This window comes from Phocoena sinus, chromosome 5 (assembly GCF_008692025.1).
Source record: "Phocoena sinus isolate mPhoSin1 chromosome 5, mPhoSin1.pri, whole genome shotgun sequence".
Taxonomy (NCBI): Eukaryota; Metazoa; Chordata; class Mammalia; order Artiodactyla; family Phocoenidae; genus Phocoena; species Phocoena sinus.
This window is the reverse complement of record NC_045767.1, coordinates 72,680,536-72,706,639: the sequence shown is the minus strand read 5'-3', so window position 1 is coordinate 72,706,639 and position 26,104 is coordinate 72,680,536. Positions and strand designations below refer to the sequence as shown.

Here is a 26,104-nt window from a genome sequence, read left to right as displayed (position 1 = left end):
TTAAAAATTTTGGACATTGCAGATTTTTCTTTGTAATTATGTCATGGGGAAAGTGACTGAATGTTAGGCTGGAAAGCAAAAAAGGAACTATCTTATGAAAGGCTCTTCGTTTCAGCTTTATCCAGTAGACCAGTGGCAGTGCCCCATATGGCAGTGGAATCTGAGAATTTGCTGGGAGAGCTTGCTAAAGATTATAGATTCCTTGGCCTATTCAATGAGAATCCCTGGAACAGAACTCAGAAATCTATTTTTTACAGCACCTTATATGAATCTGATGTAGAACATTGAATGAGAGTCACTGCTATTAATGTTGGAGATCCTCTGAGGAATTTTAGCAGGAGAGGGAGATGGTGACAATAGCTACTTTTTATAGGGACCTTAAAACAGCATCTGTAATTCTTTACTCCTCGTTTGTAATTCAGCCCTGTGGAGTAGTATCTCCATTTTGTAATTGATTAATTTTTGTTTCAGATTGATCGTGTTGGTTACAGTGCAAAATGATTTATTAGAGCGAAGTGGAATTGGAAATAAAATTAAGTAGCAATATTTGTACTTACAAATTTCAGGGCAAAAAGTCATCTTAGCAGGTGAATAGATGTGCACAGTGATGTGCCTTGAATGTATGATATATTTTGAGAGCATTAGATTCACAATCTTTCTATGGACACAAAGTGAAAACAGGTTGACTAAAACTTTGCAAAAATCGTCAAAGATGGTTAAAAAAACCATTTCATTCAATATGAATTGCAGCAAACTTCATAAGAGCTAAAAGAAACAGTAAATTTAATGAATTGGTTATCCACAAATTGGCCTGCTTTTGGAAGGCAGAAAACTGAATTGTGGACATGAAAGTGAATGACTAATTTTTAATTGCTCTGTATTATGAAAATTATATCATAAATGACATAACGAGCTATAGAAGAAAGCGCTATAGGAGATGAATTATATCTTACCATTATATGAGTTTCTGTTAGAAGCAGAATCAAGTTAAGATGTTACAGCTATTACCCTAGGTGTTAGTACTTTGGCCCTAGTAAGACAAACATATTAATTCGTGCCATGATTATCAAAGAAATTTGTTTTTGTTTGTATTTTTGTGTGTCAGAATTAATTGTTAAGTGAAAAACCATGGCATGAGCAAAATCTGTGGGGTTTCTCAGTCCCCTGTGTGATATTTTCCCTGCCCTTCTGTCATATTATTTGGGAGTATCTTAGGGATTCTTTACCATCCAAAGGGAACAGTTTACTAAACTGTTTCAGTTCCTCTAAAGTTGTCAGATTAGCAAATCTGACCTAAAAGTAACTGTAAAGTGTAGAATTTTATTTTCTCCCCTCATAAGTGTTACTACTGTGTAAAATGTCATTTGATTTTATTTGGCTCGTTAATTTCAGACTATCCACGCATACCTTTTTGATGCAATAGCCACCACAGTGCCCCAAATCTACCTTGCACAAGCAAAATAATGAGCCCCCAAGCTCTAAGACATTCACATTATTCTTTCCAAGTTACACCAGCAACTTTTCTGTCAACTTCCTTGAAGGATTTTTAATTAACATCTTTGTTATCTTTGGAATAGAACATGAAACGACGCAGGCGTCGAGATATTTTACGAGTACAACTGGTACGAATATTTGAACTGCTGGCAGATGCCGGTGTCATTAGTCACAGGTCAGTATTGGATTTTGATTTTTAAAACTTTTTTAAAACTAGGGACCGTAATATTTTTTCTCTGAGGAAATACAGAAAAGCACCTTTGCAACAACAAAAAATCTGTACCACTATAAACATTATTTACCAAAGATGCATCTGGTACATTAACCCATGGCTAAAAAATGTATTGAAGTTCTACCACTGGTACATACTGCTTCAGGCAAAAATTGGGTGTAATGTTCTTATGATTTTAATATTTTGGAGGATCTAGTAATCTAGGCAAGTGGACAGTAGCCTTTTTTTTTTTTTCTTTTGGTGTCCGATCTAACTATGTCTTACCTTGTTCTTAAGATCTATTTCTTCTGGAGTTGTAAAAATCATATGTTTAAAGCCTAAACATTTTAAGGTTTGCAAATTTTGCAAATTTATTTCAATCAACTATTAATCTATTGTGCTGAGAAAAATTATGAAATCCAAAACCATAATTCTTGTTTCCACCCTTTTCAAGTAAAAAACATAAAACCTGAGCTTATTGTTGACACTAAGACCATCCCCTTGAGGAAAATTCCATCAGCTTTATGTTGAGAAATAACTATTTCCTTAGGAAGGTAAATGGTGTTGCCTGACCATTGAAGGAGGGAAAAAAAAGGAATCTGACCATTTCCAAAAAGGATAACTGAAAAAAGATCCTGAAGAAAAAAGTAGTAATAATCAAACAAGTGTTGTATTTATTGTTACTTTACCATTTGTCCTGATCATTTTTTCTCAGTGTGCCTAACACCTTTCATATTTAGCATCGAATGCTTTTGACAAGTGCTTTCAAAATATAGCTTTAATCAAAGAGAATTTAAGCCATTGATTTACTATGATAGTAAATGAAAAACAAATGAAAATAAGAAAAGAGAAACATCACTTTTTTTTTTGTCCTCCACAAAAATAAAACAGTGGAAGTTAGCCAAAGTGAATTTGACACTGAACTTGATGCAAAAAATTAACCTAATACACATCTGAATCCTTTTTTCCTTGATTGCTTTTAATGTAATGTTAGTAACACAGTTGCATGTTTTGTTTTTGGATTTGTCTTTTTTCCCCCCCGCCAAGAGAAATCAATATAAAGTTACCCGTTATGGACTATTATGGACTTTTTATTTTTTTGCTTAAGGAAAAAAAGATGAATTCTGAATGGCAAGACAGCAGGGATCTTTAATTTGTTCACCCAATGGATCTTATGTGCCTGATTCATAGTAGGTACTCAGAGTTTATTCTGGGCCAGGTTATAGTCTACTAAATTGGTTTCCCAGCCACTAAGAAGTCATGACCCAGAGTTTAAAAAACATTCGTTTAAGGAATAAAGGAAAAAATTTCTGAGTGAATATATTCAACATATTTTTATTGTTGTAGACTGATATTTTTAATATGCTCTAGTACCATTGTTGCTTCTTTCTCTTATTTTCATGGCTGTAGGATATTTATAAAAAACTATTCGCAGCTATGAAAAGCATATTTAAAGTCATACATTTTAGAGGTATTTTTCAATTATAACAAGGAGAAGTTAAGCAAATTACTAAAATGCTCTGAAGTAGCTACTGGTCACGTGCTTAATAACTGATGGAATAAGACTGGAATCCAGGACTTGTGACACTAACCAAACGATCCCCCTGCAGTCAGTAGGCTTCAGGCCCAGGACCTTGGCCTCAAAGAGAATCTTACTGTAGAGATTCTTGGGGCAACTGCCAAAGTCTAAAGAGAAGATTTGAAAACCAGCTCTCTTACTTGAATTCTCTTAAATTTTTGTAGCCCCGGTAATACCTATGCTAGAATCTTGCTGAGAATAAGTACCTAATGGACATTTGATTGATTATGCTAAAGGTATAATATGAATATGCGGGGCAACTATGCAAACATATAGAATTAGTCTTTCCTCTCTCCACCTTCTAAACTGATCCTCCCTACCCCATCCATGTGTCTGCTTATTTCTTTATTTTAAAAAGCAATACATTTTGATGGAGAGAAAATAACATTTAGCACTCACAATAGGTGATTGAAGTTGGATATGGAATTGAATAAATTACATTGGCAGTTCCTTGATTATGAAGCACCACGTATTTTTATATTTCAGCAAGTCAAAATCTTGTTCATTCAGTTTTTTTTATAAGTTGCACAGTGCTACGACTATGCAAATTTTAATATATATTATTCTTATTTTGATTATTAGGATTTATTTTGACTTAAATTATAATTTTAAAATCACATTTTCTTTACCATGTATTTCCTTTAATATTTTCAGTGCAAGCGGTGGCCTTGATAGTGAAACACATTTCCTCAACAACACTTTATTGGAATATGTAGATTTAACTAGACAACTCCTGGAAGCAGAAAATGAAAAAGACTCTGACACACTGAAGGATATACGATGCCATTTTAGTGCCTTAGTGGCGAATATCATTCAGAATGTTCCAGGTACGATTTTTTAGCTCCTCGAACTATTAATGAATATTAAGAGACCATCGTGTTATTTTCTCCCCCTGAGGTTTTGTAATCTATGTTGACAAGCAACTTGTGAACATATGAAAAATATGTCACGGTAACACGGATAGCAAGAATTTGTTTTACCTTTGAATTAGTATCAATGACTAGAAATCAAAAAGCAACCCAACACAGGTTTTCAACGACAGTCAAGACACTAACAAAAATTTGAAGAAATCAGTAGAATAAACTCTTTGGACAAACTTGTTCCAGATACAGTGAGCGAAGAGCATAATGCTCCAAGTGGTATTTGAGAATAGAATTAACAAGATACATTTGACTAATGGGAGAAGGGTATAGGCACAGAAGTAGAGTATAATAAGGATACAGTGTGACTCATGGTTCCTTTAACAGATGTGTGCCTATTATTGAACACATACTACGTGCCAGGTACTGGTTGAGACAGCAGGAAGATTACTATATGCAATTGCATTTTAAAAAGCCATAAATACTTTACAAGTGTAAAAATGTGGTTATAGCTTTTGATATAAAATGTAAATACAAATGTTTCTTTTTCTTTCTATGAAAGAATTAAAGTTACTTTGTTACCTTAAAAAGTATATGCAAATAGTTGACTTTTAAAGAAAGATAATGGTTGTATTTTATAGGAGGGTCCTGTAAGCACTTCTTTAGATACAGTAATTTCAAGTGCAGAAAACCTATTTTGAACTTTAGGGGCAAATGATGCTATATAGAGGAAAAGAGCCTTTTTTTTTTTTTTGAAAAGAGCCTTTTTTATCTCTAAATTTTCTGATCTGAATTCAGCTCACTGATGTAAAGATGTAATTTAGTCCATTACTCAACACTTGTCTGCAACTTCCACATTGGTTCATTACGGTACTATTGAGTTTCTTCAACAAGAACTGATGCAGAGAACTTGTAGAATAGATTTTTAAAGTGGAAAGAATCCTTGGAAATCATCTAAACCAGCAGCAAAGGGCAGCAGAATGGGTTTGGACTCCAGGCCTCACACTTTACTACAAGTAGATCAGCTCCCCTGTTGTCAGTTATGTATATCAATATTCCATGTAATGATCCTTTTATAGCTGAAAAGAGCTTATATGGTCCAAAGCCCTCTCTTACCAATGAACCAAGATCCAGAAGTATGTTATGTGAATGTTTCGGCAAGGTTACCGTGTAGCCAGCAACAGCCCAGGGAGAAGCCAGGGTCCCGACTCTCAGCTCTGTGCCAGCCTTCAGGCAGCATTGTGACTGCCGTGAAATTCTGCTTGCCAAGATGCCGTATTTCATATAACGCTGCATCTCACATAACACTGCACTACATGATGACATGCACTGCAACTTTGTTCCTGTTATTTGCATATATATAAATAATTTCTGTTACTCTGGAGGTTTGCGGTAGGTTAAAATGAAAGCTTTTGCTTTCTTTTTTTATAATATATATTCAGTAACGAAGTTGACATGCGTATTAAGGAAAAAAGAAATGGAAATAATGTTTTCTACCTATTTTTTATTTACAGTACACCAGAGAAGAAGTATTTTTCCTCAACAGAGCCTTCGTCACAGTCTGTTTATGCTGTTCAGTCACTGGGCAGGTCCTTTTAGCATCATGTTTACGCCCTTGGACAGATACAGTGATAGAAATATGCAAATTAACAGACATCAGTACTGTGCACTAAAGGTATTTACCTAGAAATCTGATTTCTTTTTTCTTATGTTAAGAGTGGAGTTAAATTTTTTTGTCTCTCAGTGCCTGGTATTATAAAACGGATAGGGATTTCTTCAGAGTACCTGAGAGAATATACATTTGCCTGCTGTATTCAAACATTTATACTGTAGGTTTATTTAAATGTACAAAATACAATGCAAAAAAGTTCCAGAATCTACCAAAATTGGGAGCCATTCTCTTAAAGAACTGAGGATTGCCTCAAAGGAATAACTATTTTTTTTCCTACTTAAGTACTTACTCTTGGTCTTTTTTTTTTTTTTTTTCCTCTTCTCCTCAAATACTGTTCAAACTCCATGTCTTATCTGGTATCACGATATTTTCATCCTACTCATAGTAAATTTCTTCATTTCAAAAGTTACTATTTTGCTTTTCTTTATAAAGAAAAAAATTAATGATATTGTGGCTACATAAGCATGAGTAAAATATCCTGCCTCTTCTCATTAAGCAACCAACATTTAACCTCTTAAATGTTTTAAATGTAATTCTAATATTATTGTTTGAAGGCTATGTCTGCTGTACTATGTTGTGGCCCTGTTGCAGATAATGTAGGACTTTCATCAGATGGATATTTGTACAAATGGTTGGATAACATTTTGGACTCTCTGGACAAAAAGGTACTTATGACAGTTCCCTTAAAATTCTACAATCAATTGTCATTGCAGTATTTAGAGTTATTGTATGGCCCACTGAACATATCTTTTTAACATAAGCTAGGTTAGAATTACAGGCAAAAAAAAATATTGTGTAAAATTAAATAGGATACCATAAACTACGAGATTTGTAATTCTTATTTAGTACTCATTTGAATAATTTTAATTTCCCTTTTATATTATAGGATTAATACAGTAGTGTGTGTATATATATCACAATAGAGTTCTGAGTCAATAAAAGAATATTAATTGTGGAATACATTGAGCTCCATGGAAAAATATGTTGTTTGCTATGTTTAGTTGAATTTTTTTTGACCACTCTCCAATTAATCATTCTTTCTTGACTTCCTTACTCTCATTCTGTACACACACAGACTTCACAGTTTAAAATAGGACTTAACATTTTTTCCCCTCAGAATAATTTTTCTACTGGGTTATCAAAAACAAGAATAAAGCTTGATAAAAATAACTGGAGAGGTTAATAAATCACTTTCCTGAAAGCACTTAATCACTGTTCATATTCATCAACCACCTCCGGGGCTCTGCTGGAGAAGAGAATTGTACTTCTAAGAGTCTTATATAAAAAGCAGGAGACCAAGCATAATTCTTCCACGTTGGTTTTTCTGCTGGCTGAATAAAATGAGAAAGAGTTGAACAAAAGGAGACTTGAGTTTCGTGATTCAATACAGTGAATATATGCACTATATTATTTTAATTAAAATATAGAGGAGTAGACGAATAATATATCCCTTTCTCTGTTCTGGGCAATTTTGTGACCTTTACTTAGGTTCATCAGTTGGGCTGTGAAGCAGTTACATTACTGCTGGAGCTGAACCCGGATCAGAGCAACCTGATGTACTGGGCTGTGGATCGCTGTTACACTGGTTCCAAGAGAGTGGCAGCTGGCTGCTTTAAAGCCATAGCTAATGTATTCCAGAACAGGTACTCTAGATACTACTGTCTTTCATATTTTATTTAGCTTTCCCTAAAAAAGAAAACCTGTCCTTTTGAACTCAGAAATAATAATGAACCAGTACTTTCTTTCCTTAAGTGCTAACAAAATTTAACCAAATACGGATAATGATCCCCATGCATCTGTTGTACCTAATTGCCTTAAAAACAAAAACAAAAACACGCAGTCATCTCATAGGCTTAGCAGCTGCATGCCTGTAGCCTTCCCTTTATATCATGTTTATTAACTGGTGTGAAAGCCTCTAAACGTTATTTTACCTAACACGTACAGTTTGTCCCTAGGGATTATCAGTGTGACACGGTGATGCTCCTCAATCTGATACTGTTTAAAGCCGCTGATTCTTCTCGAAGTATCTATGAAGTTGCTATGCAACTTTTACAGGTTTGTAAACAAACGTTAATTAAAATACATTTTTGCTCGGGATTTAATGAAGCATAATAATCTGTTCTTGCCTTGAAAGTATGCTAACATTCAGCTTTATTTTTAATAGTGGGGTATGGTGTTAATTCCTGATTACCATTAGAAATAGAAGAGTAAAATAATATGGGTCATTTTAAGTCTATAAATCATGCAAACTACTCAGAAGTGTCCTGTAGGGGATTATGTATGATACTCTTCCCCTTCCCGCAGCCCCCGTTCTGCTCACCTGTGTGTGCCTCTGTGTGTGTGTGTGTGTGTGTGTGTGTCTGTGTGTGTGTCTGTGTGTGTGTACTTATAAAAACTGAGTGGTTAAGGCCTATGTGTGCATTTAACTATTTCTGTTCATCAGATAAGAATAATGCGAATCAAATTTGTTTTTGAAAATCAAGTGAAGAGTAATTAGCTCTTTTATGATAACCTTTTATAATATTTCTTTACTAGACTGAGGAAAATAACCTAGAAAGTTAACTTATCAAGTGTGGATATATGATTATATCCATTGATAATGGGGTGTGGTTCTTCACTGTTAACCAAGGGTTAAGAATGGGATTCAAGGAGATGCACATTTTTCCAAAGGGTTTGAAGTGGTATTGAGGCTGGTAGGGACCATCTTAGGAATTATACCCTAATGTTTTTATTAATTAAGAAGAAAGTTGAGTAGTGTAGCTCTTTGTATAGTGTAATGTCAAAAGAATTTTTAGCTTACATTGCATATTTAATCTGTTATTAAACAAGATAGGTTTGAAGAATTTTTTTCAAGTATACATGTTTTTATGCAGTCATAGTTTTGAATTGGAAAAGTGGTAAATCTTCTTTAAGTAATTGTATATTAAGTCGCTGAAGTTATTTTCAAACTATGCTACTGGCATTCAACAAAGGGAATGTAAAGGCTTGTAAAGAGTTACAGATCTTTTGCAAACATTTCTTGGAATTAGAAATTAGCACCTGAAAAACTTTACAACATATATAACTATATAACTTTTAAACTGGAATATTTCTTGGGAGAAGATTTTATATTTTTCATTATAGCTGAAATTTAGAGAACCCATAAAATCTTAAATTAATGGAGTGTACATTCTTGTAGATCCTGGAACCGAAGATGTTTCGCTATGCTCACAAATTGGAGGTTCAGAGAACAGACGGAGTACTCAGCCAGCTGTCTCCTCTGCCGCATCTGTATTCTGTTTCATATTATCAGTTGTCCGAAGAATTAGCAAGGGCATATCCTGAGCTAACTCTCGCCATATTCTCAGGTATGATCACTGAACTGGTTAATAGTGTTTCTTTAGCAACCATTTTGAGAAAAACTACTTTTAGGAAATTTAAATATATGAAATTTGAGGTTGAATCAAAACCAAACATGTCTTTATATAAGATAATTTTTTTTCTTTCGTATGAACTCTTAACACTTATCTACCATGATATTGAGATTGCTTATTAAAAATCTCTGCAGGGATTCTAACTTTGGCCTCCATTCTCCACCTCAACCCAGCTTTTAAAAAAAAAAGGTAGAAGGGGGCTTCACAGGCAATTGAAAAGTATTTCTTTAGTAGACATAGAACTTCCTGAATCTTCTGGTATGCAGTTTATCTTGTGTATTGGTCTGTCTTTAATAATAAAAATAGACAGGGATAGAGATACAAGTTTCTTTCTATAAGTAAAAGCTCTGATCTTAGGGAAAGGTCCTGCACTGCCTTAAGCAAAGCTATTGCTAGGAACCCACATTGCATTCTGGTCCAGTTTCCTTTCCTTGTGGGCCAACAGATATTCTTGGCAGGAGTTTTGAAAACATCAGGGCTGTGTCAGGCAAGATGTCCTGTATATCTGGGCCTCCCAGGATTTAGATTTAAGATAATTTGGGGGTTCATCCAGCTTAACCTCTGGCCAGTGAGCACACTATTGCAGATGCCCCCATAGTGCTTTATCCTTTAACTGAAAAGTTTTAATTATAATATTTACAAAAGACACTCAGCTAGTTTTTCTGCTCTTCATCTGCAACAAGATCTTGTTCTAATCCAAGTACTAGAAATGCACCAAAATTGGCGTGCAGGGAATAACAGGGTTCTTAAGTGGATCCTTTCCTTCATTTGGGCTCAAGGCATAGAAGCCTTGGCCTTCTTCGCACATCTTTCCACAGTACCTATTTTAGTGGTGGAGATAGTTTGATTCCCATCCCTAACTGACCTGAGTGGGGAAAAAACAACTTCAGTTCTCCTAACATTCAGATTTTAAAGCAGCTCACGTGTTTGGTTTGCACTGATAAATGGCAGCAATCAAAGCCCCTTCCTTTTTCCCAGCTCCCACAGTCCTGATAGCCCCTTCAAGATGGACATGGATGGTCATCAACGCAAAGTAGTAACCACTGTCAACACTAATTTTGCTGCTGCTGGGCTTCTTCTGGAGGCTCCAGCACAGAAAACAGAGGAGTCCTCTGGGTCTCAGAGTTCATGAAATTGGTCAGGATGGCAGTGGGTGTTGCCATGGCCCTGGCTGCTCTATGCACTTACAACCCCCTGGCCAGGATCTCTTCATTCAGCTACTTTCAGAGCTCCAGGTCTAATATTTCATACTCATGGCAATAACATTGACCCGTTAACAGAAGGGCTTCTTGTAAAAAGTTAGAATTGAGCGTAAATATGTGCAAGGCACTGGACTGAGCAGTTCGCTGGTACTATGTTGAATTTGCACAATAACTCCATGATGCAGCTGCTTTTGTTACCTTCTTACAGAATAATCAATTGAGGATCAGAGGTTGACAGGTTGGCCCTAGGTCAACCTGTAGGTATGTGGCAGAGCTGGGATTCGAACCCAGGTGTGTGTGATTCCAGAGCCAAGTTCCAAATCACTACGCTTCCATATTTATTCCTTCTGATGAGTACATAGGTATAAGACCTAGTGGGCAAAACGGGACTTGAGGAGAAAGAAGGTCTGTACTTAAAGTGATTTATGGAAATTAAATAGCATATAAAAACTCACAGGCTTTGGAATCAACCTTGTATTTGAATCCTCTGCCACTGGATCATTGACCTTGGGCAAGTTACTTGGACTGTCCACCACACAGGTTTGTCATGAGCATTAAATGAGATGAATGTTAAAGCAATAAGCACATCATAGGCGTCTCCCCTAGATAAAACCGAAATATGTGAGATTTTTCATGGGTCACTTTAAATTAATCCATGTATCAAGATTGTCTTTTATCTTATAATTACATTTATTTATTTATTTGGTAAAAAGCATACATAGTAAAATTTACCATATTAATCATTTTAACTGTACAGTTCAGTAGTGTTAAATATATTTACATTGTTATGAAACAGATCTCCAGAAATTCTTCATCCTGCAGAACTGAAACTTTATACCTAGTAAACAGTAACCACCCTTTTCCTGAACTTCCCCCAGCTCCTGGTAACCACCATTCTGCTTTCTATTTCTATGAATTTGACTATGTTAGATACCTCATATAAGTAGAATCACACAGCATTTGTGGCTTTATGACTAGCCTATTTTACTTAGCATAATGTCCTCAAGCATTCATCCATATTGTACCACATAACAGGATTTCTTTCCTTTTTAAAGCTGCAGAGCATTCTATTATATGTATATACCACATTTTGTTTATCCATTTATCAATGGACATTTAGTGTTTTGTTTATCCATATATCAATGGACATTTGGAGTGCTTCCACTTCTTGGCCACTGTAAATAGTGCTGCTATGAACGTGGTTGTGCAAATATCTCTTCAAGACCCTGCTTGCAATTCTTTTGGATACATACTCAGAAATGGAATTACTAGCTCATATGATAGTTCTGTTTTTAATTTTTTGAGGAGCTCTTATGCTGTTTTCATAGCAGTTGCACCATTTTACAATCTCACCAATAGTGTGCAGACATTTGTTTTTCTTAACCGCCAGAGATTTTATATAAAAGCTAAGTGTGCGGGCTTCCCTGGTGGCGCAGTGGTTGAGAGTCCACCTGCCGATGCAGGGGACACGGGTTCGTGCCCCGGTCCGGGAAGATCCCACATGCCGCGGAGCGGCTGGGCCCGTGAGCCATGGCCGCTGAGCCTGCGCGTCTGGAGCCTGTGCTCCGCGACGGAAGAGGCCACAACAGTGAGAGGCCCGCGTACTGCAAAACAAACAAACAAAAAAAGCTAAGTGTGTGATATATGTTAGCGGCTATCTTTTCTTTATGATGTCATCAATGGTAAATTCATTAAAAGGAGAAACAGTGCTCATAATTCTTAAATGTAATGAATAAAATCAAGCTTGCTGTTTTTTAAGAATTAAAAAGTTAAATTTAAAATTTAAATTCATTATAAGTCAAAGGAAACCACAATTACATCAGTCGTCCCCTCTTTGACTTGTTCTTAATTACAGAGATAAGCCAGAGAATTCAGACAGCTCACCCTTCTGGGAGGCAAGTAATGCTGCACTACCTGTTACCGTGGATGAACAACATCGAGTTGGTGGATTTAAAACCGTTGCCCACAGCAAGGCGGCATGATGAAGATGAAGATGATTCCTTAAAAGACCGAGAACTTATGGTGACTAGCCGGCGCTGGTTACGAGGAGAAGGCTGGGGATCCCCACAAGCCACTGCCATGGTTTTGAATAATCTGATGTACATGACCGCAAAGGTAACATGGTTTTTGTATTTGCAGTTGCTGGACAGAATTACCAAGTTAGGAGTAAACAGGTTAGAAATAGACAAAGAGATTAGATGATCCTGTGGTAACCAAACAAGTATGTGTTATCAGTAAGTTCCTTTCTTTAAAAAACTTCTCATTAGATATAAAATATCTTCTTTTTGGTGGGGGGGAGCTAAAATCATATGTGCTTAATGATACTTGTGTTCAGATTTGTTGAAAGAAATGATTGTTCCTCTAAAGTGTGGAAAAGATTAAAGCTGTCTGTAAAAGCATTATTTTCTATTATTTCATGACATGGCAAGTTTGATATTGAAAAGACAGCCGTTACTAAAGTCTGTGCTGTGTTTTCTGCCTCTAGTATGGTGATGAGCTGGCCTGGTCGGAGGTGGAGAATGTGTGGACCACACTCGCAGATGGCTGGCCAAAAAACCTGAAAATAATTTTGCACTTTTTGATCAGCATTTGTGGAGTGAATAGTGAACCAAGCCTCTTGCCTTACGTATGTGTTCAAGTTCATTTACTTTTTATTTATTTTTTTAATATATATATTTACCCAGTGTCTTGTGATGTCAGAGTCTGGGCAGCAGTAGACCAGCAGAGGCAAAGCAGGGGCCAAGATGAGGAAAATCAGGAAATAGCACATGGATTTATCCATTGATTCATTTAACAGATATCATCTGGCTTTGCGACAGGCTAGGTGTTCTTCTAGGTTCTGATGGATGCTACAGATTTTATTCTTTGAACCTATACCTAATTTATTTAATGAATAAATCAGTAATAAAGTACAGTCATGGTAAGGGCTACAGAGGAAAATTGCAGAGTCCTGAGAGTGGATAACTTTGGAATCACCACTGTCTGGGACGATTAGAGATGATACTGGAGAGAAAGTGATATGGAAGTGGAGAGATGTTAGTAGTTTTTCCTATCAGGGGCTGGCATTGGGATATTGGAGCAGGATGGGAAGTGAGAGCTCAGTGCCTATGGAATCGTGCCGTAAGGCTTCTAGAAGCAAGGAGAAGCATGATAAGAGATATACAGTGAAGAATATGTCTTTGCCTTCTAGAGGGAAAGCAGTACTTAAATCTGCTCAGGTTAAGAGAACAGCGTGAAACTATCAAACATGAAGGTTAAACTGAATATACACACATGCACGCAAACACACACGTGTATATGTAGATATAGCTATCAGTGACATGGTAGCGTCTCCTTCAAGTATGTCCACAGAAGACTAGCTCTGCAGAATGTTGCTCTGAAGGTTCTTATGGATCCTACTTTAAACGAACCAGTTAACTTGAATCCTGAAAGCACTGTTCTGAAGGCATGTCACAAGATTAACCTTCAGTGAGAAGCACTTAGAGAAAGGTGGGTGTTTGGTACCAAGCAACACCATCACACTACCTCTTGACCTCACGTCCTAATACTCTCCCTCAGGCCCCCTGCCCTTGAGCCACGCTGACTCCGCTCGCTGTCCTGCTTTCACACCAGGCATCCCGCCCTGGGGCCTTGGTACTTACTTTCCTCTCTCTCCCAGACAGCTACATTGCTCACTGCTGCACCTCCTTCAGACGTTTCCTCAAATGTCAGTTCTCACTTGATACTTTTGCTGGTCATCTTGTCTAAAACTGCAAATGCCCTGCCCCCCACCCATAAGCTCTTCTTTTCCTTTCCCTGTTTCATTGATTTTCCTAGCACTTATCATCAAACTTGTTATATATTTTACCTCTTTGGCTCATAACTTTTGCCTCAATCAGCCCAGTGGATTGTCAGCTCCTTAAGAGCAGGAATTTTGGTCTGCTTAGTTCATTGCCTTCTTGCCAGAGCCTGGACTAGTGCCTGACACATAGAATCTTCCCCTTAATCAGACGAATGAATGAGTGAGTCGGGGTTGGCACTAGAAACAAGCATGAAGCTATAATTCTAAGAAGCCAAGATGAAGTTCAGGGCATAGCCATTTGCCAGAAATTTTAAAAGAGCTACTTTTAATGATAATAATAATAATAATAATTTCTTAATTGTCATTTCTTAAGCACTACTTAGAGACCAGATACGATATAAGCACTTCATCTCCATTACTTAATTTCCGGAAGAAATCTATGGCCTTGCTAAGATTACTGCAGTTTTACAGATGAATAAAATAAGGTGGAAAGAAGAGTAATTTCCTCAAAGCCGCACAGCCATTTAGCTCTGTCTTCATGGAGCTGGAATTCCAACCCAGAGCTGTTGGTGAAAAGTCAGTGAAAGCTTCTTGGACAGGCAGTGAAGCTGGAGCGGGAATGGGGCTTGAAGACCTGACAGGATTAGAGTCAGGAGTGTCAACTCAGATGACCTGGGTCAGAGCAAAGGCACAGAGGAAGAAACGTACTTGACGTTTCCTGGGTCAGAGGAGACTGGACTTGGGAACAGAGAATTAGCAAATAGTTAGAACAGCTCGGAGAGCTCAAGAGCTGTGTGGAGGACGGTCAGTTATCATTAGGGAGCTGTTATCAGATTTTTGGTATGATGTGATAAAGCATGTTGTAAGATTTGTCTGGGGGTCATCTAATAAGACAGAGCTTCTCACACGTCTGTATGCACGTGAGTCGTCTGGGGATCTTGTTCTGGTTCTGAGTCTGGAGGTGAGGGTGAGGCCTGAGATTCTGTATTTCTAGCAAGCTCAGATGACGCTGCATCTTCTACGAGGACCTCATTTTGAGTAGTAAGGATTAAAGTAGAGACAAAAAAGAGAGATTGCTTACTCACCGATCAGCCCATTTCAATAATACATATTCCTAAAATATACCTATAAAGCATACTACTGAAAAGTTTTTTTCAGTTATTTAACTCGTACTGTGTACTAGGGCTTTTTAAAGTGCTTTATAAATTTTAATTTACTTAATCCTAACAACCCTATGAAGTAGGTGACATTGTCCCTAATTGCAGAAGAGAAAACTGAGGGGAATGTTCCAGATCGCCTAGCTAGTAAAAGTTACATCTACAATCCAATCCAGACTGTGTCGTTGGAGTTCTAGTTTAGTTCTAGATTCTCACTCTTAGTCAACACTCTATACTGCTGGTTGAATATAGAGAACGGGGAAGGCAGAATAAATGATGAATCCTGGGTTTGAAGGCTGGCTGAATAAAAATATGAGGAAAATCTTAGGATGATATTAATTGAAAGTTTCCATTGAAAGAGAAACTGATTTAAAGAAAGGCAAGTTATCTGTTGCTTTTCTAAGAAAACCCCAGAAAGGTAAAGGAAGTAGATAACGTTATGGACACCATTAAACAGTACATTTAGGTCATCCTAATTAGATGCAATGTTGAGGGTTAGAGGGAAGGCAGGGCAGTACGTATAAAGCTGATTAATATCTGACTGCTAGTCAGTGTCTATTCAAACTAGGATTGTGCTCATCCATCTACCACTTAAAGTTGAACTTACTCTGATAAAATTTGTCTCAAGACAAGTTTGTGAGATAAAAATTGTGCTTTTTCTTATCCGAACAATTTCTTTTGTGACAGGTGAAGAAAGTTATTGTATATTTAGGTAGAGACAAAACAGTGCAGTTGCTAGAAGAACTGGTGAGTGAACTGCAGCTGACCGACCCTGTCAGTTCAGGCGTCACTCACATGGATAATCCCCCATATTACCGCATCACTTCCAGCTGTAAAATCCCTTCTGTCACCTCAGGTGAGAAGTCGTTTAAAACTGACTACTTTGTATAAAAAGAGCAGCTTTCCATAACTGTTCATTTTAGCAAGCGTTTGCTTTAAATATCGTCATAAAGAAAACAAGCAAACATGAATCATATATCTAATTAACCGGACAAAACTTTGTAAATCCTCATATGAGTAAAGAAGTTTGACAGTGTAAGGATTCATAATGTGATAAAGGGAAACATACTTACATACTTATTTAGAACTGGAATATACATTTATATATCTCTATACAACAGATGCTTTCTTAAAATGACTATAGTTAGTATGTAAATATAGAAAATGCTCACTTATTGAAAATTACTGTGTAATTTCATATTATAACTATTTGGGCATATATTATACATAGTATCCAATCACACGAGTGTATATACTTTTATGTATACCCATATACTTATTGTAATATTTCGAGTTGAAGAAACTACATTGCTGTGGGAATAACTTTCATTGAAAATATAATATCTGGGCTATTGTAGGTTAAATTTCTATGAATTTCTTTGCCATTCAGTTTATATTAAATGTTTTTGTGATGTTAACAACATTGTATAATTAGAAATCTCTCATACTATATAATTTATTTTTGTCATCTATTTTCATCTTTTTGTTATATTTTCCAAGAGGTTTCTAATAATGCTTCTGTTGAATTTTTCATATCTGCTAGAATGTTTTTAATTCCAAAGAGAGGTTTTTTTAATTAGAATTTTTTTAGGAGCGTCCTATTCATGTTTCATGGTTGGACTATCTTCTGTATATTTGATAAAATTTTCTACCAGTGAAAGTTCCTATTTTCTTTATATTGCTGTGTTTTTGTTTTGGTTTGTCTTAGTAAAAGCTTTCCTCAAAAGCCTACAAATTCTGGATCTGTCTTTTCATGAATAGTTCACTTAACAGGCATATTAAAAAGTTGATTGGATGTTCTGTAGGTATATATGGAACTTATTTTGTCATTTGTTGTATGATGATTTTGTAGATAGAAGTATACATAGGTCTTTTCTCTTGCAGTAATCAGATTCCCCAGAGAAAACTCTTCTAGTCCTCTGCCTAGAGTAGAAGGTGTAGGTGTAGGTGTGTGTGTGTGTGTGTGTGTGTGTGTGTGTATACCAATACATATAATCCATACATACACACACTTGCACAGTCTTCAAGCCTTCTGGTAGCCCAGTGATGTAAGAAGGTTGCCGGGGGATCCAATGGCAAATTTATGTATGTATGTATGTATGTTTTCACTTAGTCTTCGTATCCTCAGTAAAGTACTTCCTCCTTCACCTGTATATGGTGTGCCCTAGTCCAGAAATCCTCTGATTTACTCACATCAGAAGAGACTTCTGGAAGTGAGGAGAGAGAGCTACCCAGTTACAGGAGGCAGAGGGTTAGATCTTGGGAACCAGCTACTTATGAAAGAGATTTTCAACCATTCTTGCCTTTTTTTTTTTTTTTTTTTTTTTTTTTTTTTGCGGTACGCGGGCCTCTCACTGTTGTGGCCTCTCCCGTTGCGGAGCACAGGCTCCGGATGCGCAGGCTGAGAGGCCATGGCTCACGGGCCCAGCCGCTCCGCGGCATGTGGGATCTTCCCGGACCGGGGCATGAACCCATGTCCCCTGCATCGGCAGGTGGACTCTCAACCCCGGCACCACCAGGGGAGCCCCATTCTTGCCATTTTTTTTTTTTTTTTTTTTTTTTAGCGTTACGCGGGCCTCTCACTGTTGTGGCCTCTCCCATTGCGGAGCACAGGCTCCGGACGCACAGGCTCAGCGGCCATGGCTCACGGGCCCAGCCGCTCCGCGGCATGTGGGATCTTCCCGGACCGGGGCACGAACCCGTGTCCCCTGCATCGGCAGGCGGACTCTCAACCACTGTGCCACCAGGGAAGCCCCATTCTTGCCATTTTTAGCACCTCCTTCAACCCCTACTTCCAGAGGTACTTGAAGCCACTAATTCCTGACCTTTTGGAGGTTCAGCAGTATAGATACGGAAGCTTCTTGTTTCCTCCACGAACAGCTCTGGATTCAGCCTTCTTAACACTTGATTACTTCCTGTCCATTTGTTTTCCAGTATCCATAATTCTGTTGCTGTTGTCTCCTTACCCTCTTGGTTGTTAAGAGTACATTCCTTTTTAAAAATCACCTTCTCATTTTAGTGGAGTTTTGACATCTATAATTTGAAATCTTTTGTTCTTATTGAGCTATCCTAGGTTTTAAATTCATAGATACTGTTTTGTTTATGATTACAGGAACTACTTCTAGTAGCAATACAATGGTAGCTCCCATGGACGGCAATCCCGATAATAAGCCCATAAAAGAGAATATTGAAGAGAGGTAAGTACTTCTCTGTTCTTCATTAGCCTGTCAGCTTGACATATACAGATTATCATCAGCATAAATGATAATTTCTGCATTGGAATGTATATTTCATCGTGTTAAAATTCTAGTGAGGAAATATATTTCCATATTGGAAATTTTCCACATTGACTATTTTTTTTTTTTTTTTGCTGTACGCGGGCCTCTCATTGTTGTGGCCTCTCGCGTTGTGGAGCACAGGCTCCGGACGCGCAGGCTCAGCAGCCATGGCTCACGGGCCCGGCCGAGCCGCGGCATGTGGGATCTTCCCGGACAGGGACACGAACCCGTGTCCCCTGCGTGGACAGGCGGACTCTCAACCACTGCGCCACCAGGGACGCCCCTGACTATTTTAACATTAAAGATGCTGGCATGCTAGATTTTTTAATATGCGCTAATGGATGAATAGGTAGAGTATGGTCAGTCACTTTTTGTGTGGCTACATTTTTAAACTTTTCTAAATGGATATTTACTCTGCCTGTTTTATATGGAATAGGTTTCATCAGCACATTATTATCACAACAATTTAAGAAAAATCTTCAGGTAGAAATAATTGACTTCAAAGCTTAAGCTTTTGAATTGTAATGTGGAAATTAATATATATCATAGTAAACTTTAGTATTTTGTGTACTGTGTTCTTTTTTAAGCAAAGAAAGTGAAACATAAAGTACAAATACCACTTTACCATGAACTGTGACTAACTCAGTGATCATTCCCATAGCTATGTGCACCTAGACATCTACAGTGGACTAAACAGTCATTTAAATCGTCAACATCACAGACTAGAATCTCGATACAGTAGCAGCTCTGGAGGATCTTATGAAGAAGAAAAAAGTAATACATTCCAAATGTTTTTTTTTTAATAACTGCGATGGCAAGGTGTATTATCATTATATTAATGTTAATAAATATATTCTTCCCGGAAGTTGTTTTTAAGAAGGGTATTTAACTGCCACTAGTGGTGTTCCAACATAATCTGAAATGTCTTGATTTTAAGAAGCAACATTAAGTGGGGGAAATATGTTTCAAAAGCACAGGTTCCCTGTAGATAAATCAAAAGGAACATAAGAATTCGTTCTCAAGAAGCATCATAGAACAGGCATTGACCAACAGGCTGCTTTTTTGAACAGATTTGAACTTTCGTGGGATTCACGTTTTACTAAAACGTTCTCCCTTGCAATTGCAAAATGAATAATGTGTCCGAGTCTCATTATAACACTAAGGTAGGGTAGAATAGAAGCACAAGCCTTCAGATTGGAAGGGACCCTGAAGATGATCTGGTCCAATCTCCTCATTTTGCACACGATGGAACTGAGGCCCAGAGAGGTTAAGTGACTTACCCATGTCACACAGAACTCACATTTCCTGATGGCCTTTCTTACTGCACCCTGCAGCCCCACTGTGGTAGAGCAGATTTCCTTTGAAGATGGGTTTGTACTGGCCCTATCTCAGGAAATTTAGAACTGAGTAACTTACCAGAAGGCCCTTGTTACAAGGCAGCTTTACCTATAATGTGGTCTCATAGCTTGGACATCAACTGTGGAATCATGATGAAATGCTCATGTAGTTTTGCTATGATTTAAAGGATGGAACCTGAATTGATATCTCTTTTCTCTCTCTGATTTGCTTAATCTGATAAGATTTGTACCCATGTCTACCTAGCAAACATATGTCCAAATAGTGGGAAAATCTTTTTATCACTTTCCAATGCTATAAATAGTTGGTGTTTTACTAGAGTTTGCTTATATTGGCGGAAAGTAGATGGTGTAGACAATGAGATCATTTTATTTTGATAGGTGATTCAATGCCACTTTATTCTAATTGGCGACTGAAAGTGATGGAGCATAATCAAGGAGAGCCACTACCCTTCCCACCAGCTGGAGGCTGCTGGTCACCACTGGTGGATTACTTGCCTGAAACGTCATCACCTGGATTACCTCTTCACAGGTGGACCACAGTGTCATTCCTATTTCATATGAGCCAAACCACTGTCTAACACTTCTAGCTTTCTTTACGCTGACAACACAGAACATAAGAAACCTTCTTTCTTTTGATACTGCAACAAATTCGATCCGTGCGTTTAGATTTTAAGAAATCTAAAAACTCACACTTCTCACTGTTTACAATTAGTATTACTAAATCTAATTCTGCTGCTGCTGCTTTTCTGGGTGTCTGGCATAGTTACTTGACCTTTCTGGGACCCAGTTACTACATCTGAAAAATATTATTTTCCGGTAGTAGGCACTATTATTTTGAATTGAGTTAAGCTGATTTCTATTTAGCAAAAATCACAATAGAACAGTTACTGCATTCTTTCGAAATGTATTATTGTACCAAACATGTACTGAACACCTACTATGTGGCAAGCAGTGTGCTAGGCCTTAGTGTTGAAGATGAAGAAAATATGGGCCTTGACTTCAAGGAGCCCTTAGCCAGATAGGTTTTTTCTAAAGCTATCACGTAACAGTTTCTTCAGCTGTATTTCTTTTCTTCTTTTATTCTTGAGAAATTGTATTTTTTCCATAAAAGACAATATTAAAATCTTCAAGTAATTTGCATAAGATTTTCTCTAGGTTTACTCTAGTGACACATGAATAATGCTCTTGTTTGTCATAGGTGTAACATAGCCGTCATCCTTTTGACGGATCTCATTATCGATCATAGTGTGAAGGTGGAATGGGGAAGCTACCTCCATCTTCTTCTTCATGCAGTCTTTATAGGTAATACATATTCGGCGCTAATTCCTTCATTTTATATTTTTGTGATAATTGAAAGTCAGTATAGTATGTTTGTTTGCTTTTTTACAGGTTGCATTTTATTTATTTTTTAGTTGAGGTAGAGTTGATTTACAATATTAGTTTCAGGTGTACAAATAATGATTCAAAAAATTTTACAGATTCTACTCCATTTATAGTTATTATAAAATGTCAGCTACATTCCTTGTGCTGTGCAATATACCTTTGTACCTTATTTATTTTATACACAGTAGTTTGTATCTCTTAATTCCCCACCCTGCCTTGCCCCCCCCCCGCCCCCCCGCATTCCTCTCCTCACTGGTAACCAACTAGTTTCTTCTTTATATCAATTAGTCGGCTTCTGTTTTGCTGTATTCACTAGTTTGTTTTATATTTCACTTATAAGTGATAACATACAGTATTTGTCTTTTTCTGTCTGACATTTCACTGAGCATAATACCCTCCAGGTCTATCCATGTTGCTGCAAATGGCATTATTTCATTCTTTTTTGTGGCTGAGTAGTAGTCCATTGGGTACATAGACCACATTGTCTTTATCCATTCATCTGTTGATAGACACTTAGGTTGCTTCCATGTCATGGCTGTGGTAAATAATGCTGCTGTGAACATTGGGGTGCATGTATCTTTTCTAGTGTTTTTGTTTTCTCTGGGTATATGCTCAGGAGTGGGGTTGCTGGATCATATATGGTTGCTCTATTTTTAGTTTTTTGAGGACCCTCCATATTGTTCTCCACAGTGGGAAAGGAGATATGGTTTCAAGAAAGTTTCTTCCTATTTCTCTTTCTATTTTCTGTATGTTATTTCCATGACACTTTTTACCGTGATTCTTGTGGTCTAGAGCAGAGTTATTCCTAGCCTCTCCTTTAACCACAAACAAGTCTATTATACCCATTCCTATCATACAGGGCATACAGGTATGCCCTCCAGCAGGAAAAACTCTGTAACTGTAGCAGGAGTAAAATAAATTTACCTATGGGACTGGGAACTTTCAGAGTAAATGGGAAATTGAGACGGGTACTAAGTGTTTCCCAAAAGAATTAGATTGTGGACAGTCTGATTATTACAGCTAAAACTCCACTGTGCCCTCTGTAACAAACATGGGATCCATCACATCAGCAACACTTTTCATGCTTGTAGGATTGCTCTCCTGAAGCAAGTCAAAATAGCCATCTTCTCCTAAATTTTCCTGGTATGTACACATATTATATAGGCACTGCTTTCTTTCAGTAAGCAAACATCTCCTGACTTTCTATTGTGTTCTAGGCACAAAAAATGCTTGCCTTTAAAAGTTCTTTTACATCTAGTGTTATGTAACAGAGGATTAGTTTCTAAGAGATTACTAAATTTTAGACATAAAACACGCTGGAAATTTGTCTTGATTCTCCCTAGTCCAGTAGGACAATAGGCTATTGTAAAAGTGTATACATACTCTAGGCCAATAAAGAACTTGATTGATGTACTATGTCATCTTTCACAAAATATTTTATATAATTTCTGCTTTTCTTTTTAAAATATGAGTTTGATAGCAAGAATACTCATTATTTCTCTTTACTGATGATGATTTTCTACTGTTCTCTTTAGGGTTTGACCACTGCCACCCTGAGGTGTATGAACATTGTAAACGCCTGCTTCTGCACTTGTTAATAGTAATGGGATCCAACAGTAACATCCGAACTGTTGCTTCTGTCCTTCTCAGGAACAAGGAGTTTAATGAGCCCAGGGTGCTTACAGTCAAACAAATTGCACACTTAGATTATACTTTCACAGGTATTTGCTTTAAAAGTACAGTTTGGGGCTCCCCTGGTGGCGCAGTGGTTGAGAGTCCGCCTGCCGATGCAGGGGACATGGGTTCGTGCCCCGGTCCGGGAAGATCCCACATGCCGCGGAGTGGCTGGGCCCACGAGCCATGGCCGTGGAGCCTGCGTTCCGCAACAGGAGAGGCCACAACAGTGAGAGGCCCCGCGTACCGCAAAAAAAAAAAAAAAAAAAAAGTACAGTTTGAAACTGGAACCGTACTTCGTTAATTTGGGATCCTGCATTAGAGAACATCAACTGAAGTTGAGATACTAGAGAATATTTTTTAATGTAGTTTTATTATTTTAAGTACCATTGACATTATTTATTAATTCATAGAAGAAGGAATTAAACTTGGAGTATTTGAATCTCTCTTACCTTTAAGGGTCTTTGTCATAAAAATGTTAAACTCTCCACATGTAAGTTAAAGGTACAATGAAAGAGTGGCTTAATTTGTTGAGCACTGGTTATGACAAAGATGGTGAACTTGTATTAGATTCCCCCTACTCTCAAGATCTGAAAAATTGACAAAGGAAGACATTTAAAATTTTAAAAAAATTTTTATTCACTCAGTTATACTGATTGCACTTAAAATGTTGTACATCTTGAAGTTTAGTAAGTTCCAAATTATGTATTTTGAAGTAGTGAGGTCCAAATTAATGAGACTTTAATGTAAAATTTATTTCACTGTTGATGTGAATTTGTTTTACTTTTCAAGCTGTATTTTCTTTTTCCCTAATAGCCCTAACTTATTTATTTCATTCATCAGTATCATCAGGTTTATAATAGATGATCTAGAAAATAATTGGCTTATAAAATTGAAATAAAATTACTGTTTTTTCCTAATCATATAATGCCACATACAGGGTTAATAACGTTTTAAAGTTACTTACTTAAAGCCGTGTTATTTACTTAAAAACCTGTAGTTAGTGAGAAAACATCTATGAGTAAACTTATTCGCCTTTTTAAACCATGATTAAAAGATGAATGGAATAAAGTTTACTGCCTTTTTTTATGTTAAAGCATTTCTATTCAAAATTTCATCGTTTGGTGTTTGTTTTTAAAGGCTCCTTTTGCTATTTTGTAAGTGTGGGCATTAGTAATGACCTTTAGAATTATTTAATAATTGACATAATATCAATATAACAAATAGACTTTAAAATCGTCCTTGTTTAAGTAAAGTGAAGCAGAAAGCATAGACGCCTTAACATGAGAAATTAAAAACCAGTTCTCATTATATATAGAAGTGTGAATGGCAACCTATGTTGAGGAAATATGCCAAAATATTAGGAAACTGCCAGTTTCAACTTTGTTCAGCAGATGGCAGCACAGGACTGCATAGCAAGTCCAAATCGTTAAGTTTGACTGAGAGGCTCCGAAAACAATGTTTGCTCAAAAACTCAGTGTAATTTGGTGCTTGTGAGGCTCACTTCTTTGAGGGTTGTGGGAGATTGCTTCCATCTGGGCATTCACACCCCGTGTCTCTTTCAGCAGGTGTTAGCGATTTTATACCTGATTACCAGCCCTCCCCCATGACCGACTCAGGGCTCAGCTCAAGTTCTACCTCCTCTAGTATCAGCTTAGGAAATAACAGCGCTGCCATTTCACATCTGCACACCACCGTCCTCAGCGAGGTCGACATCTCAGTAGAGCAGGACGGAAAAGTCAAAACCCTCATGGAATTCATTACCTCAAGGTAACGTTTGCAGCTCCTACCATTCCTGACGCATAGCTGTTTTAAGTCATTGTTTCATTTGTCAGCTTCAGCGAACCCTATTTTGTTTTCCAAAGGGTCATTGATTTGGAATAGGCAGGTTTGTATTGTGCAATATTTAGAAAATTTGATGCAACCAGGGACTTTCTTCTTTTGCTCACACTGTTATACCTAAGGAGGGCCTTAATCATGACTGGATACCAGGTTCCCAAAGAGGATACAGTATTATCTGAATATATATTTCTGCCTCCATTAGCTACATTAACATTCAATCTTCAAATATTTATTTATGGCCTACTCTTTGCAAAAGCACTATAAATAAAGAAGAAACGTAGGTGGGGAGAAAGGGGCTAATATACCACAGCAAGAGCAAAATCACAGACGTGTGAGAAAACAAAGTATTTTTGGAACTGGTGAGTAATCCAGCGTGAGTGTAACGTGGAGGAATTTTTAGACAAGCTGGAGGGCCATGAAGCCCTGGCCAGAGGTTATATAGATCTTTTAAGAAAGGAGACATTATCAAAAATCTTTGAGCTGGATGGGGAGGGTGAAGGACCCAATTAAGTAAATATGTTGACATGCCGTGGAGCGGCTGGGCCGGTGAGCCATGGCCGCTGAGCCTGCGCGTCAGGAGCCTGTGCTCCGCGGCGGGAGAGGCCACAACAGTGAGAGGCCTGCGTACCGCAAAAAAAAAAAAATGTTGAGAAAATCAGTCTCATAGCAAAGTATGTGATGAATTAGAGGTGTTATGGACTAGAGGCAGCAGGAGCACATCTTTTTTCCAGGGCACTTTGGGCCTATGGCAATAAGGGGCCTAACCCTTACTAACCAAGCTGGTGAATGCAAAGATATTTTAAAGAAAGAATCGACAGGTAGTTTTAACTTATAAATTATTTTATTGGCATTACAATCTAAATATAATCTAGCCTCTACAAACGAGACTGTTTTGACCTGTAATACCTAAGCAATAACCAGTACTCTTCTCACTTGGCAAAATTTGCCATCTTTTCCTGCTACCTCTGAGAGAATTTAACTGTAACAATGGAAGGCTTTGAAATTATACGTAACTTGGATCTTCCTGTACTTGCTCTAGATCATTACATATCCAAGTACATAAATAGTAGCAGTAGACTGTGTGACGTGCTGTTTGATTTATTCAAGCACTATCCTTTCTAACTGCAAAAGCACATTTTAGGTGAGTATGAGTAAACCTTAATTAAGTTTAAAAACCAAGGGAATCATGTCTGTTCTCTG

At 37.4% G+C, this 26,104-nt stretch overlaps 1 protein-coding gene across 8 annotated transcripts in view; it reads left to right on the top strand.

Annotated features, from left to right (window-relative positions):
• Positions 1 to 26,104, top strand: part of FRYL (FRY like transcription coactivator) — a 246,337-nt gene that overhangs the window by 170,871 nt on the left and 49,362 nt on the right. For 6 of the 8 annotated variants that reach the window (XM_032632199.1, XM_032632198.1, XM_032632202.1 and 3 more), the window contains 16 exons: positions 1,578 to 1,669; positions 3,939 to 4,111; positions 5,659 to 5,819; positions 6,371 to 6,481; positions 7,305 to 7,459; positions 7,772 to 7,871; positions 8,995 to 9,163; positions 12,287 to 12,546; positions 12,917 to 13,057; positions 16,057 to 16,225; positions 18,482 to 18,566; positions 19,309 to 19,421; positions 20,384 to 20,534; positions 21,204 to 21,307; positions 22,924 to 23,109; positions 24,628 to 24,832. In XM_032632199.1, coding sequence (XP_032488090.1) covers positions 1,578 to 1,669; positions 3,939 to 4,111; positions 5,659 to 5,819; positions 6,371 to 6,481; positions 7,305 to 7,459; positions 7,772 to 7,871; positions 8,995 to 9,163; positions 12,287 to 12,546; positions 12,917 to 13,057; positions 16,057 to 16,225; positions 18,482 to 18,566; positions 19,309 to 19,421; positions 20,384 to 20,534; positions 21,204 to 21,307; positions 22,924 to 23,109; positions 24,628 to 24,832 — 2,375 coding nt within the window. The remainder of the gene's footprint in view (positions 1 to 1,577; positions 1,670 to 3,938; positions 4,112 to 5,658; positions 5,820 to 6,370; positions 6,482 to 7,304; positions 7,460 to 7,771; positions 7,872 to 8,994; positions 9,164 to 12,286; positions 12,547 to 12,916; positions 13,058 to 16,056; positions 16,226 to 18,481; positions 18,567 to 19,308; positions 19,422 to 20,383; positions 20,535 to 21,203; positions 21,308 to 22,923; positions 23,110 to 24,627; positions 24,833 to 26,104) is intronic. The other 2 variants (XM_032632203.1, XM_032632201.1) reach the window with 1 other exon arrangement.